Source organism: Erinaceus europaeus, chromosome 21 (assembly GCF_950295315.1).
Source record: "Erinaceus europaeus chromosome 21, mEriEur2.1, whole genome shotgun sequence".
NCBI lineage: Eukaryota > Metazoa > Chordata > Mammalia > Eulipotyphla > Erinaceidae > Erinaceus > Erinaceus europaeus.
The window spans coordinates 37,527,565-37,543,101 of NC_080182.1; the positions used below are offsets into that span (position 1 = coordinate 37,527,565).

Here is a 15,537-nt window from a genome sequence, read left to right on the forward strand (position 1 = left end):
TGGGCAGCAGTTTTCTTCTACTGTCGGAGTGATAATGTTCTTGGTTTTTTTGGTGCAGATCTCTGAATCCAGGAGGTTCTACAAGCCTTTGTTTCCACCATTCTTTCAGTAGCCCCGGGTGTAAGAGGGCTTAGTACATTTCCCCAAGTGGCTTTAGGCTTCTGTTCTGAAGAGAGGGTGTTGGGAGGTAGGCGGAGTTCTGTGCTGTCTCCCAGAGAGAGCTGCCACCAGATGCAAGCCTGCACCACTGGAAAGGAACCCTGTCTCCTGCTATGTGGCCCCAGGCCTTCTCAAGCATGCTGTGTAGAAGGTTTAGAAATGGGTGCCAACTCATGTCTCATACGTTCAGCTCTGCTCTATACGTCTCCACTAGCCTACACTTGACCTTGGAGGATCCCTTCACATTTTAGATGATTTCTCATTTTTCATTGCAACCGACTTCCATGGTGTCCCTCCCATGCACTGTCAGGTGTGAAATAGTTTCTGTGTTCTCTCTCCTTGGAGGGACTTGTCATTCTAGAAGTCAGTGGTCATGACTCAAGTTCTCTGATGGCTATAAGAGACACAGTCTGGCTCTGCCTTGTTAGGGGAGGAGTGAGGTTCTCTTCTGACATTGTGCATTCTAACCAGCCTCTGACTAGCACTTGCCTCTGATTCCAGACTCCCAGGTCTCTGGTAGCTTCCCTAGTCACTGGCACACCTGTATCCTCTTAGATTTGTTGCCCGACTTGGTCCTGGAGTGCTCTTGGAGTCCCATGGAGTGGGAGAAGAGGATAGAGAGAAGGGGCATCCAGGGCCAGAGCAATTTGTATAACCAAGGGCTTGTCCCTGTGAATGGAATGCAGCATTTGGCCAAACATAGCTTTTCTTTGCTTTATTTTTCCCTTTTTCTCAATTCATTTTATTTTATAAAGTGACCTTCAGAAACACCAGGCTTCTCTCCCTCCCCCCCCAATCTTTTTTCTTCCTTTATCTTAGAGAGTACATCAAAGTTGTAAAGATGTGTGAGAAGCCTTGCAAAGTAACCCTGAGGTGCCCTGCATGACTTATGCCTTCTGTGAAGAGTTACTGTCACTGAACTGGAGAGAGGTCAGGCCTTGCCGTGCTCATTTCATGGGCCTCTAGATGTTTCTGGGGGGCTTGGTTTTGTTTTGTTCAGGATGGAAATTTCCTTAGCCCAGTGTTTCTCAGCTTTCTTTAATCCTAAACCCACCTGGATAAATGAAAAATTTCATACCACTCTTTCAAGTTACTTATGAATCAAATTAAGCAGCTTTGGATCAGAATGAGCCCAGAGGATAAAAGGTGCTTGGCTTTCACACCACACACCCCTAGACCTCCTCTGCCCCCCCCCGCCCCAAACCCCACAGCAGAATCCCTTCACTGCTTTTATGCCCAAGTATCAAATCTGAATATTAACTTCTCGTGTTTCATGATGTTTATTCAAAATAACCAAACAGCAAGTAGAAACAAATCACTTCTGAAGTACAAGAGAAACGCAGTAAGACACAGGCACTGATTCTCGTCCCCACATCAGTCCATGTGCGCTGAGGCCAGACTCAGGGTGATTTCCTCTTCAGAATGACCTAGAGCCCTTGTTCCCCTCCAAGCACTTTGCTGCCAGCAGGAGAAATGGGACATGGGACGTGCCTATTTGTCACCTCATTTCAGGACAAGAGCTTAGGCAGTGCCTCATGCCTGCTCATGAAATAGCTACTGCATCTTAACTATCCCAGGTGGTCATTTCAGTGGCCAAAAGGTAGTAGAAGCCTTCCACTAAATAAAATAGGAGGAGGAGGAGGAGGAGTGTGTGTGTGTGTGTGTGTGTGTGTGTGTGTGTGTGTGTGTGTGTACGCTTTTCCCAGGACTCAGTATGCCTATTTCCATCTTTCGTGCTAGATAAAACTTCTGTAATTTTTTTTTCTTTTTTGCCACCAGGGTTATCACTAGGACTTGTTGCTTATACACCCTCACCAGTTCTGGTGGTCATTTTTTAATAGAGAATGAGAGACACAGAGAGAGAGGTAGATAGAGAGACACCTACAGCACTGCTTCCTTCCTGCATGTGGGGGCCAGGGCCTGGACTCAGACCCGTGTGCACAGTGACACGTGCACTCTAAGGGGGCACGTGTCACTCAGCTCCAAACACTTGCCGTTTCTCGGATTTGCTGTGGTGCAGAAAGGTTTTCTTAGTTCCTTACTAGTTTGCTGCTATGCTCAGAAGTCACTCCATGCACCAGTTTGTTCTTTTATAAATAAGTGGCATTTAAATGAGTAAAGGAATCCCTACCAGATCTAAATTTTATAATTTTTATTTTTTAGAACTCCGAATCTCAAGAGTTGATATGGAGGTTGGTTCTTTTGGAAGCTGGTCTCCCTCCAACCTGGACATTTATTTTGGCTTCCGTTTTTTCCGTGATGTCAGTAGGTGCTGATGAGTACCAAGTGCACCAGGGGACCATGCTTATGTTTTGCTGCGTTTACTACTGGGACACAATGGGTGATGAGTACTGCTAGTCCAGTAGGCAGCTTGGAGCCTCCTTGATACTATTCTAAAAAATACTTTGGGGCTGGGGACATAGCATGGTCGCTTTGCGGCGGCAGGACGCAGAGGAGATAAAATCCAAGAGAAGAGGGAACACAACCCTTTATTCGCACGGGCCCCTCAGGGTTGGGTCCCAGTGCAGTGATTCGGGCCACGTGGAGCTAGCCAAAAATGGCCATCCCCGCTACCTGCGCTACCTGCAGCACCCTTCCGTCCCCCAGGTAAAAAACCGGGGGGGGGGGGGCAGAAGTAGGAGGGCTTTTCATAGGGCAACAGCCAGGAGTGACGTGTCGGGACAGGATTGGTTGGGAAAGGCACTTGAGAATATCGCAGGAAGTGGCAAAGACTGCATCGGTGTAATTCCCCAGCATAGCATAATGGTGATGCAAAGAGGGTTTCATTCCTGAGGCATGAAAAGCTATGGTAAAATGAATAAATGCTTAAAACATATTAAAAGTACTTTGAAACATCTTCGTCTCAGTATAAGCTAGCATTCTTTTTTCCTGTTTTAAGGCTGTGAGCCCATGTAAACGATATACATTTAGTTTCCTTTTAGTTAAAAATAAATAAATAACCCTGTAAGTGTAGGACATAAAGCTCCATTATGTTTCACTGCCAAATCTAAGCAAGTTAAGTCTGGGCAACTTGGAAAACTGATTCCCACCTGTGCCACTGACCCGCTGCTTTGCCGGTGCACGTAGTCCATCTCTGCTGGGCTTCGAGAGTGAGAACCAGGTGGGAGTGGGCTGGAGTGGGGTAAAGAGTCCAGGGGCCAGGCAGATGGGGGGCCTGGATCTCCTTCCTGCTTGGAGCCTCAGTGCTCCTTCCCTCCCACACAGTTGCCTTTGTCAGCCTTTCACTTTGCCGGCAGAGGACCAGCTTCCTTGCACACCCACCCCCCCCCACCCCACCCCTTCAGCCATGTGGTCCACGCTCACAGGCCTTCTCCTCTCTGGTCTCTAGGCAAACACGCTTCTCTACTGATGGTCTAACAGCTTTGTCGGCTAGGAAGAGGAAACAGACTTTTTCATTGTGACTTATATGTGCTAAGGACAGGACAGGATGGTTGTAAGCAACAGCAGATAGAGGGGGAAAGTGACAGAAATCTGTGGCGAAGCAAGTTCCTGCTGTCATTACAGCAGCTGTGTTCGAGTGACCAGCAAGCTCGTGTGTGCCGCTGATGGTCAGAAGTCGCCTGTGGAAGCCTGAGCTGCCTTGTGAAAGCCAAGGCAGTGTTTCAGAGCTACAAATACAGGGTTTAAGCATCTGCCTCTCCCACTGGGTATGTGATGAGGTATACTTATCCTTATTACTTATCCTTATTACCTGACTCTGCGGTCTCTCTTAATAGCAGAAAGCCGTGAATCTGAAGTGTTTCATTTGTACTAGACTAGGAAGTTGGGGTAGACTATTGATATGTTTAAATGACAGACTAAAAGATGGTAATGTTGAGGAAATGTTATAGATAGATGATAGGTAGATAGCCACATCTTTGTGATGCCATTTTCCCTGGGCACCCTGCAGGTACCATTTATCAAGGCTATAAAGTGTCCTTACTTGTTCAGTATGTTGTCTTTGTTAAGCTAAGTGTGTCCTTTTAAAGATAACAACCTTCAGTCTGAAAAATAGGGCATTTGTACATTTTTCATGCACTTATGCATGGCCAATTACAAATTTAATTTTATGCCACTTGCTTAAATAGATAGACTACAGTCTGCTTTAGGGATTTAAAACAGCCATAATACAATGTAACTTATGCACAGAATCACTGCTTTTAATGTGTTCTGTACTTTCTTATTTGGAAGGTACAGGTGTAAAGAATTACTCTGCCCTGTGACTTTTGTGTTTTATTGTGGCATTCAGATCACAAATACCCTTATGGTTCATTTGGAAACTTTAAAGGGAGTGAAGCCTATATGATTTAAAGTTTAAGTTTAATTGCTTTCTGTAAATTACTTTTGGAAATACAGGCAGTCAATAAGTAAAAGTGGTTTTAAATTTCAGGCAGAAAATAGCATAATCACTTTAAAATGTAGAGATTTAGTGGAGCATAGATGCTTTCCAGAGGAGGAAAATCAAAACTGCCTGGCTATAATATTTCTGCACTGTTTTCTTTAATGCCGTGAAAGTTAAATAGCCTCCACCCCCATTGCCTTCCCTGTGTATAATGAGTCACTCAGAATTTGTCACATAATTGTATACCGCCTGTAGGCAATAGCACGTTGTAAGTTAAAATTGGGAGCAGTGTTGTAGGTCATTTGAGCATTTACAAAACGAAGGCATCAGTCGAGGGTTGCACCTGTTAGGTGATTCAGGAAAGCCCATGAGTGCGTTGCTGGCGCTGCAGGTTTCTCTCGAAAGGGAAGCTATCCGGAGCTTTTAACAGCAGCCTTATGTCTGCTAGCACATTAGATGGACTTGGGCAACAGTACTGTGACTACTAGTCTGGGACATGGTACGTTGTAGGCTTTAAGTAAAAGTCTAGGCTTTTAACAGCACCTTCACGATAATGTTGGCATCTCTCTCAGACTTGGTACCACTGCAAGAGAAAAACCAGATCTGCGTGAAATAGGCCAAACCTTGGCTCATCTCGTTTCTGCTAGTCATTTGCTGTCTGCTCACTGAATACCTGTTTGAATGGTTCGTACTTAGCAGTTCCAGATGACTTGATAGGCATAGTTTGCAGAATATCACAGACGCCTTAGTGAGGTCAAGTGGTTTCCAGATGTTAGTGTACATCCCCATCGCCTACAGTCCTTCATAAAATACAGATTTCTGGGCACCACCCCATAGAGATCTGATGCCATGAGTCTAAGAATCTATGATTCAGGGAAACCAACTGGTTTAAGAACAGTATCCAGTGGGATGGCCCTTTGGGAAGCACTGATGCTCAGTGTGTGTGTGTACCAGCAGAGCCTGCTGCCTGAGTGCAGATGCACATAGAGTTAGTTAGCTTAGGGGCTGTCGTCCTATAAACAGGAACGACCTTTACCAGGAAATGATTCATCGCATGTATATTTGCAGGCTAGATCAGGTAGTCAGCCTGTGACTAGATGTGGTTGTGAACTGATTCAGAAGAGTCCTGCACTTAATGATCTGCCTTCATCTTCTTGAAATCCTTAGTGATTGAGGGGCAAATCATTCTGCACTTTCATTTTTCTTTGCACACTACAAAATATGTGGCCACCTGTCTGTCCAGTATTTTATTCTGTGTTACTGAAATTGTGTTTTTGCTTTACTGAAACATTCATTGCTAACCTCTCTGGCGTAGGGTGGTGCTGAGGATTGAACCTGGTGGGACTTGGAAGCCTAAGACATCAGAGTCTTTTGCACAACCATTATACTATCTCCTGAAATTGTGTTTCTCAATGTCCATGGATTGCAGTTATTCACACACGACTTCTTAATCTGTTTATATCTGTGAACAGCAAGGCCGCTTCTAAACTTTAGGATATGGAATAGGAAAACCTAATAAATAGTATGATTTTTTTTTGTTTTTATCCCCAGAGGAATTGAATTTTTGTTTCTGATCTTGAATGTGAAAAACACTTGTTGATGTCATCCTAATGCACTGTTTGCTTTTTCTTCCTAGGATGGTACAAAACAGAAAAGAGAGCGGAAAAAGACCGTCTCATTCAGCAGCATGCCGACAGAGAAGAAGATCAGCAGAGCGAGTGATTGCATCAACTCCATGGTTGAGGGCTCAGAACTCAAAAAGCTTCGCTCCAACTCTAGAATCTACCACAGGTATTTTTTGCTGGATGCTGACATGCAGAGCCTGAGGTGGGAACCATCGAAGAAAGATTCTGAGAAAGCCAAGATTGACATCAAATCCATCAAGGAAGTGAGAACAGGCAAAAACACAGACATATTCCGCAGCAATGGCATTTCTGACCAGATATCTGAAGACTGTGCGTTTTCAGTCATCTACGGGGAGAATTATGAGTCACTCGATTTGGTTGCCAACTCTGCAGATGTTGCCAACATCTGGGTTACGGGACTGCGGTACCTAATTTCTTATGGGAAACATACCCTTGATATGTTAGAAAGCAGTCAAGACAACATGAGGACTTCTTGGGTTTCACAACTGTTTAGTGAGATCGATGTAGATAATCTTGGACATGTAACTCTGTGCAATGCTGTGCAGAGTATCAGAAACCTCAACCCTGGTTTAAAAATCAGCAAAATCGAGCTCAAGTTCAAAGAACTGCACAAATCCAAGGACAAAGCTGGCACTGATGTCACAAAGGAGGAGTTTGTTGAAGTTTTCCATGAGCTTTGTACGAGACCTGAAATTTACTTCCTTTTAGTGCAGTTTTCAAGCAATAAAGAATACCTTGACACCAAGGACCTTATGATGTTTCTTGAAGCTGAGCAGGGTGTGGCACATATTAATGAGGAAATAAGCCTTGAGATCATTCACCAATATGAGCCATCCACAGAGGGTCAGGAAAAAGGCTGTCTCTCCATAGATGGGTTCACTAATTACCTTATGTCACCTGAGTGTTACATCTTTGATCCGGAGCATAAGAAGGTCTGTCAGGACATGAAGCAGCCTCTGTCACATTACTTTATAAACTCATCTCACAACACGTACTTAATAGAGGATCAGTTCCGAGGGCCCTCGGATATCACAGGCTACATTCGAGCCCTTAAAATGGGTTGCCGGAGTGTTGAGCTAGATGTATGGGATGGGCCAGATAATGAGCCCGTCATCTATACAGGCCACACCATGACCTCTCAGATTGTCTTCCGCAGTGTCATTGATGTTATTAACAAGTATGCGTTCTTCGCCTCAGAGTATCCCCTCATCCTGTGTTTGGAAAACCACTGTTCTATTAAACAGCAGAAGGTGATGGTTCAACACATGAAGAAAATCTTAGGAGACAAGCTCTATACAACATCACCCAATGTGGAAGAGTCTTACCTGCCATCCCCAGATGTCCTGAAAGGGAAGATACTTATTAAAGCAAAGAAACTGTCCTCCAGTTGCTCTGGAGGAGAAGGAGATGTCACGGATGAAGACGAAGGAGCAGAAATGTCTCAGAGGATGGGGAGAGAGAGTGCGGAGCAGCCACCCAACAATGTGCCCGTGAGGCGATTTCAGCTCTGCAAGGAGCTGTCCGAACTGGTGAGCATCTGCAAGTCAGTTCAGTTCAAAGAATTTCAAGTGTCATTTCAGGTTCAGAAGTACTGGGAGGTCTGCTCTTTCAATGAAGTGCTGGCCAGCAAATACGCCAATGAAAACCCAGGGGACTTTGTAAATTACAACAAACGTTTTCTGGCCAGGGTCTTCCCGAGTCCAATGAGAATTGACTCCAGTAACATGAACCCTCAAGATTTTTGGAAATGTGGTTGCCAAATCGTAGCCATGAACTTCCAGACTCCAGGCCTGATGATGGACCTGAACATCGGCTGGTTCCGTCAGAACGGGAACTGTGGCTACGTCCTCCGGCCAGCCATCATGAGGGAGGAGGTCTCCTTTTTCAGTGCCAACACGAAAGACTCTGTCCCGGGCGTCTCGCCTCAGCTTCTTCATATCAAAATCATCAGTGGGCAGAACTTCCCCAAGCCCAAAGGGTCCGGTGCCAAAGGCGATGTGGTGGACCCCTATGTCTATGTGGAAATCCACGGGATCCCTGCTGACTGTGCTGAACAAAGGACAAAAACCGTGTGCCAGAACGGAGACACCCCTATCTTTGATGAGAGCTTTGAGTTTCAGATCAACCTTCCCGAGCTGGCCATGGTGCGCTTTGTCGTGCTGGATGATGACTACATTGGGGACGAGTTTATCGGGCAGTACACCATCCCCTTTGAGTGTTTACAGACCGGGTACCGACATGTCCCCCTGCAGTCCCTGACGGGAGAGGTCCTAGCACATGCCTCCTTGTTTGTCCACGTGGCCATCACTAACAGACGAGGAGGCGGGAAACCTCATAAGAGGGGCCTGTCTGTGAGGAAAGGGAAGAAATCCAGGGAATATGCATCTTTGAGAACGTTGTGGATTAAAACCGTGGATGAGGTTTTTAAGAACGCTCAGCCCCCTATACGGGATGCCACTGATCTACGAGAGAACATGCAGGTACTGGCTGTTGTTACAGTGTCCACTGGGGGCAGCCAGGCGTAGCGCACTGGGTTAAGCGCACATAGCACGAGGCTTAAGGACACACACACACACACACACACACACACACACACACACACACACGCACGCGCGCGCGCGCGCGCGCGCGCGCGCATGCGCGAAAGTGCCAGCAGACTCAGGACATTCAACATATGTTACCCATCTACTGATTGTTAATTGGCTCGCCTGTTAATAACAAAAGGACTTACCATAATAGAAAACTCTCATTTTCTTTCTCTCTTCCCTCCTTTTCTATCTTTATTTATTTGCTAGAGACAGCCAGAAATTGAGAAAAGAGGGAGAGAGACAGAGAGACGCTTGGCAGCACTGCTTCACCACTTGGGAAGCTTTCCTCCTGCAAGTGGAGGTGGGGCTTGAACCGGGTCCTTGTCCACTGTAACCATGCACGCCACCACCCGGCCCCCGTGTTTTCTTTCTTTCATAGTAAAATTACTATCAGAAATATGAAAGGACCACCCCCATTTCTGAGGATGCAAATAACCTGCAAGAACCTCAGCTCTGACCAAGCCTACTGTCCCTCCGCCGTGAGGCTGCCATTGCGTGTCTGCCACAACGCCCATGGGGATCCACTGGGTTCCAGCCCTGTCCAGAGGCACGTGTGTACACTGAACCCAACAGAGGTCAAAGGCTACGTCAAGAGAATGCACCTACAGACAGACAGCCTGCCTTCTGAGGGCTTGTACCTTAGCTGTGGGCAGGGGGACAGTAAGAAGATGAATAGGCAGGTAACTACAAACACAGACTGACTTCCTTGAAGCAAACCAAAGAAAGAGGCATAATAGAATGACTTGCTGTAGCCGGCACCGTGAGATATGGGGTTAGATCCGGTCAGTGTTCAGGGAACTTGGAACAAAGTGACCACAGTGTGATGTCCATGTCCAAAGTGACATTAATAAGAAACATGTTTGTACTTGAAGCTGAAATCCTGCTCCCCTCTATAAGCAGAGTACATGAAAGCAGAAAGCACAGAACCTGGAGGGTCTGCCTGGGTCCCTCCCCTCTGGCTGCATTGCTCATCCCACATCAAGACCCCAGTGTGTCTGGAATCTTAGCTTTTTAAAAAAGATTTATTTATTTGTTTGTTTGTTTTTATGAGAGGCGGAGACCAGAGCACCACCCTGACATAGGCAGTGTCCAGGATCCAACCTGGGGCCTCAGACTTGAAAGACGTGCTCTATGACCTCCCTCGCTGTGTACTTGGCTTTGTGGCCTTAGACAAATAACAAACACTGTAGCTAAGATGCTTTCTCCTTGCCCACACATAGGGCCTACTGACAGGACTAAAGATGGGTTTGATAAAATGTTTGATAAATGCACCAGTACCACTGAGTGCTGAAAGAATGCTGCTAATGGGTGTCTTCATGGCATGGTTCTGGTAATTAAAAAAGAGGAAGGGGTATTGAGATGAGTGGGGGCACTACTAGGCGGAGGTTATGAGTGGCCAAGTCTCCCTCTGTGTAAAACTCCCCAGTGTACTGCAGCATCTTCGAAGTGCCTTTAGACAGATCTGGAACCAGCTGCCATTAACAGGTGTGAGGGAGGGAGTCGAGTTTCACCCTCACAGATAGGCCTTTCTGGCCTGCTGGCTGGCATATTTGCTACTCCCTTTAAACCTGATGTCTTAATGCAGAAGCTGTTCTTTCTGTTTGCTCCTAATGGCAGATCAGTATTACCACAGCTATGAACTTTGATTTCAAAAGAGGTTTTGACCTTAGGAAGAATTTAACCTATTTGCATTTTCTATACTTCTGATAAATTGGTCCTACAATTGTCTACAACAGTATTTATTCTGGAAAATAACCGTTTTTCCCAGGATAAGCTAACCTATTGGCCAATCTGGTCTCAGCATCTCTGTAGCTCGTTAGCAGGCAGTTAACATATAATCGAGCATATCGAGTGTAATGTCCTTGAGAAAGCAAAGCGCCTGGTTAGTAACACAGCGCCCCCTTTCTCTCCGTGCTAACAGAATGCAGTGGTGTCATTCAAGGAGCTGTGCGGCCTCTCCTCTGTGGCCAACCTCATGCAGTGCATGTTAGCGGTGTCCCCTCGCTTTCTGGGGCCTGACAACAGCCCCCTTGTGGTCCTGAATCTCAGCGAGCCGTATCCCACGATGGAGTTACAGGGAATCGTGCCCGAGGTTCTGAAGAGGATCGTGACAACTTACAATACGGTGAGCCGTCCTTTGTGCTTTGATGGAGCCTCGCAGAAGTATCTTAGGACAGTAGGATCCTGGAAATACTCAAATACACTTGCCAGGATGTCTTTTCATGCTTCATTTCCCTCATGTTGAAAACAAACAGACAAAACACATTCCCCTGATCTTGTTGTATTGGATTCTCAGAAAAGTCATGACATGCTCTCCTCTGTAAAAATGCATCACGGTGTTCCCAGCAAGCCACGATTTGAACTGAGTATTCTGTTTTTGCTGTTTTAGAAAGCAGTATTGGAAGACACTTGTCTCCATTAGATTAAGTCACGTTTGATTTTTCGAGAGCCATGTCAGAATTGTTTCTAAAAGATTCTGTTTTCTACACACACATAGTGATGGTTTATTATCCCTCCCGGAGGCAACTTAATTTCCTCATTTGTTTTGTTTTCCTTTTTTGAGCTGATAAAGGTAAAAAATATATATATTTTTGACAAAGTGTTGTTTTTTTGTTTCAGTCCCATAAGGGGCAGAGGCTTTGTAGACATGGGGAGTCCTTTTCCCTCCTTGCACCAGCTGCTCAGAGACACCTGTCATTACACTCAGCTTGACCCTAATGAAAGTGTCCTCCGGACACCGAACACTGTGCCTTTGCATATAAGGTTTAGCTTGCATTTTCTTCACTGTGTTGCTTTTCATGTCTTTTCTGATCTGTTGCAACCAGAGGAAAGAGTTTGGTGGAGGAACAGGCCCTTCTTGAAGCTCTCAGTGCAGTTGAAGCTGTTGGAGCTGGCTGTGAGCAGGGCGGTTACTGTCTGCCTGTCATGTTCAGGGTGTGGGGCACTCTCCCCCCCCCCAAGAGGGGACAAGCTGTCCACCCTCACTGTGTTTGTGCTCAGAAAAGCACCTCACCAGATACCTTCTCACCGAACACACTCAGTAAGAGCACAAGGTACTTCTGATAGATCTCCTGCTGTAGTTAAAGACAAAACAGGGTTGACACTGGAGCCTTAACAGAGATTGTTCACTACTGCACAAATTGATCTGGAAACTGCGGTCCAGAGATTCATACCGTCGAGGGAAGTGAAAAATCCCTGCATGTCAGCATCTCCCACGCTGTCTGTTGAGGAACCTTGGCTTGTTGGTTAGTTACAGATCTTAGCAAGTGTCACATGAGAGAGAAGGTTCCTGGGTCAGACATTTGGGGGAAATAATGGCTTGGACAAAATTGATCAGATGTCTTTACTACAGGACTTCTCAGGGCCTTTTATTTGCTGATGAATTTTTGAGAGAGAGAGAGAGAGAGCTAAGAGTATTGCCCTGTTTCACAGATTGACCCAATTGTGGAATAGTATTTTCAAAACCAGAGTTCTAGAGTAATTTTATTCTTGTTCTTCCTTGTTGATCTGACTGGCTCAAACCTTCAGATTAAATAAGATCTGACAGTGTAGTTATAGGAATGCCATGTTTTGAAAACGGTGCTGATTTATTACCTTAGAAAGTGGTGCCGAGCTATTTCCTGGTTTCCTTTTGCAGTAGCCATCCATGTGTTGTGACAGATGCCGCTTTCCTGCTATTTATAACTTAAGAGTTCGTGATCATCTAAGAGCCACAGTGGATGGAGCACTGGATTCCACAGGCAAACTGCAGAGGAGAGGAAGGTTAGGGCCAAATGTATTGATATCTGAAACACTGAAGGCAGCACCAGCCTGGAAACTGAAGGGGTCAAAGAGCCAGAGATAAAGGACACCTGCCCATGGTGAACCTCTCGACTTCTAGAAGGTAGTGGAGGTCAAACCTGCCATAGGAAGCTGTCCTGTAGAGCTGAATGGAAAAGGGAAAGGAAATTGTTTCAAGCTGTGACCCAAGTTTCCTGGTTAGTTCCAAGCACCTTAAGGTTTCTTTTTATTATTATTATTATTAGTGATTTAATATCTTTCAATTTTTTTAATTATCTTTATTTATTGGTTAGAGACAGCCAGAGGGAAGGGGTTCTAGAGAAGGAGAGAGGTGGAGAGGTAGGTACCTGCAACACTGCTTCACCACTCATGAAGCTTACCCCTGCGGGTGGGGACCAGGGGCTTGTACCTTGTAACATGTGCTCAACCAGATGCATCCCCACCTGGCCCCTTGGTGATTTAATAATCGCTTTACAAAATTAGGAAGTAACAAGGTATATGTAATGGCACATTGCTCCCCCACCAGAGCTCTGTGTCCCTGTTTCCCTCCACTGGAAACTACAGTAGTTCTTTCTCCCAGTGTCACAGATGTGGGTTGACAGTTATTGCTATTCTGTCTATCTGTGTTTATGTCTGTTTGCCCATTCTTCCTATGGTCCTGACTTCTTTTCCTTTCCAAGTCATGCCTACAGCTATTACTGCTTCCAGTACCCAGCCTTCTTTCCTCTTCTGTCTCCAGGTCCTGAAAGAGTTGGGTTTCAGAGCCTTCTGTTGATCTTCTGATACTCCTTTCCCTCTGGGAATATGCCGCTCAGTGACATTTCTTTATGATGGCCTTTTAACATTAGCCTCCTGAGAATGGAGTGGTGGTGTCCCAAACAGGGGACAACAGAACAGACTGGACAAAGCCCCCAGGACCTAGTGCCAGTTAGCGTGTCCGCCCGCATCAGAAATGGAACAGGCTAGGTGCTTGGGGTCTGCGTTAGAGACTCACCCACCCAACAGCCTTCACAGCACCCTTCACAATACCTGTGTAGCCGTCACTCCACGTCTCATGGTCCCTTCCCTTTGTTTTTGCTGGGCTGTGGACGGTAAGACAGTTACTGCATGGATCTGTCTGCAGATTGCTTTATAGTGTTGTCAGGATGATAGAATGCTTTCATCTGTTTCAATTTTTTTAAACTGTGAAATCACTGTTTCATTATGTCTTGTTGAGATGGCTGTGCTGCTTTATACCCTTAGCTTTATTGGTGGCGTCTTATTTTAATTCTGTCTCAGAAATTAAGCCATAAAATAACTAGCCTCTAATTCAGATGATTGTAATTTGATAATGCTGCTACAGTGATGTTATTTACAGTCCATTTTTTTGTGACTCAGTGGTTTCTCACCTGGTGACAGTTCATTAAAGCTAGCAGAGAGAAAAGCAGAAAGTTTGGTGGGAATCTACTAAGGGAGGTCTTAAGGCAGTCTGTAACTTTAAATGTCACTCCTTATTTTTGTAATGCTATGTTGAGCTTGACCCAGAAGTAACCTTAGAAATAAGATACTATTTGTTTGAGTTTCTATTTATAATTTGAAGACTCCTAGGAAGCCAGAGTAGCTTGAGAACTATCCTCCAGAGCTCCTGTGTCCAGCCAAGTTACACAACCGAAAAGGCTGCCCTGTGCTCAGGACAGGGCCGGGGTACCTCCTAAGAGTTTACAAGCCTGCGTTTAGACTATAAAGATTGTGAGCTCTTCTTACTTCCTAAACTCTTGCAAGATAACAAGTTTATCAAAAATACGCAGATTTGGGGAAGCGGCTCCTGTCCTGCTTGTGTGAGACCTAGAGTTTGATCTCCAATAGCGCAGAATAAAAAGACAGAGCATACAGAATATGATAAACGGCAAGGTGATGCTTTGACCTCTCATGCAAGGAGGAGAAGAAGAAATGTGACAATTGCTTTGCAAAAGAAGCGAATGCAGAGAAGCAGCTGATGGTAGAAATGTGAATGTATAAGCCAGTATAGAGACTGAGAGAGGATTTTCACACATCCCAGTCTTTCTGGGAAAGGCCCTGTTTGTACAGATGTTACGCAAATATAATTATCAGTAATTCTCCCATTATCTATTTTTTTAATTTTCTTTGTTAGTAGTAGTATGTTACTGGATTGCAGAATTTCACTGTATAGTTCTATATCTCTTACTAGCTTTTGAACGTTGTCTGGTCAACCTGCCTGTGGGTCCTATATTGTCCTAGTGATGTCAGTAATTGCCACCAACAAACTGATTCTCAGAGCTGCCCAAATTCTGGTTTGCCTTATTTGTGGATCCTCCATGAGTCCTGGAAGTGATACGTTTGAAGAGTGGCCCTCGCCCAGAAAGGCAGGTGTCAGAGCTGTATGGGATGAGGGGAAGAGGAAAACTATGAGCTGCTTGGGTAGTTTGGGGAACGTTAAAACTAGAAACTGGTCTAATATTTCTTAGATAAAGCAGCTTCTGTAAGTAAAGTATGTGAAAGGAAAATTACTCCTTTAGCCGCCCCTGTGGACACTGGGCAGGTCACCTCAGGCACACTCTGCTTTGTGTCAGGGGACTGGCTTGATGTATGTCTCCTGCCAGTGCTTAAGGCGGCGAAGATAAACCACACCTGATCATTACAGGCGTCTGCCCCCTGCCCCCGCCTGGGCAGAGATCACCTGTACTCAGTCTGCTATTGATCCTCACTCCCTCTGACATAAAGCAAGGCTGCTTATATCTCAGAAGATTATCACTGATTCTAGTAGGAGATATGTATAAAATATAAACTTGAAACCTAAAAGCTCAAGAAAAGTTAAGAGATCTTGTCTCTGAGCCTGTGCTTTGTGCGAAAGAACATTACTGCATTTTTTATAAAAACGAAGCCACTGGAGTTCTGACTCCCGTAGTCTTCCTGTGCCAACCCCGAGGAGCCAGCTTGTGTCCCTGCCACACTGCGTAGTGGACACTGGACTTTCCCACTGATATGATCCCTTCAGTTGACTTTTAACATAGTCTCATCTTTA

At 45.3% G+C, this 15,537-nt stretch overlaps 1 protein-coding gene and 1 long non-coding RNA gene across 6 annotated transcripts in view; one reads left to right on the forward strand and one right to left on the reverse strand.

Annotated features, from left to right (window-relative positions):
* Positions 1-15,537, forward strand: part of PLCL2 (phospholipase C like 2) — a 253,669-nt gene that overhangs the window by 120,344 nt on the left and 117,788 nt on the right. For all 5 annotated transcript variants that reach the window (XM_060180862.1, XM_060180866.1, XM_060180864.1 and 2 more), the window contains exons 2-3: positions 6,138-8,627; positions 10,657-10,860. In XM_060180862.1, coding sequence (XP_060036845.1) covers positions 6,138-8,627; positions 10,657-10,860 — 2,694 coding nt within the window. The remainder of the gene's footprint in view (positions 1-6,137; positions 8,628-10,656; positions 10,861-15,537) is intronic.
* On the reverse strand, positions 4,263-13,816 carry LOC132535319 (uncharacterized). The gene is made up of 3 exons (XR_009547116.1): positions 13,545-13,816; positions 12,330-12,480; positions 4,263-5,084 (listed from the first exon to the last, which is right to left on the reverse strand). It is a non-coding gene; the product is annotated as an uncharacterized LOC132535319 (long non-coding RNA).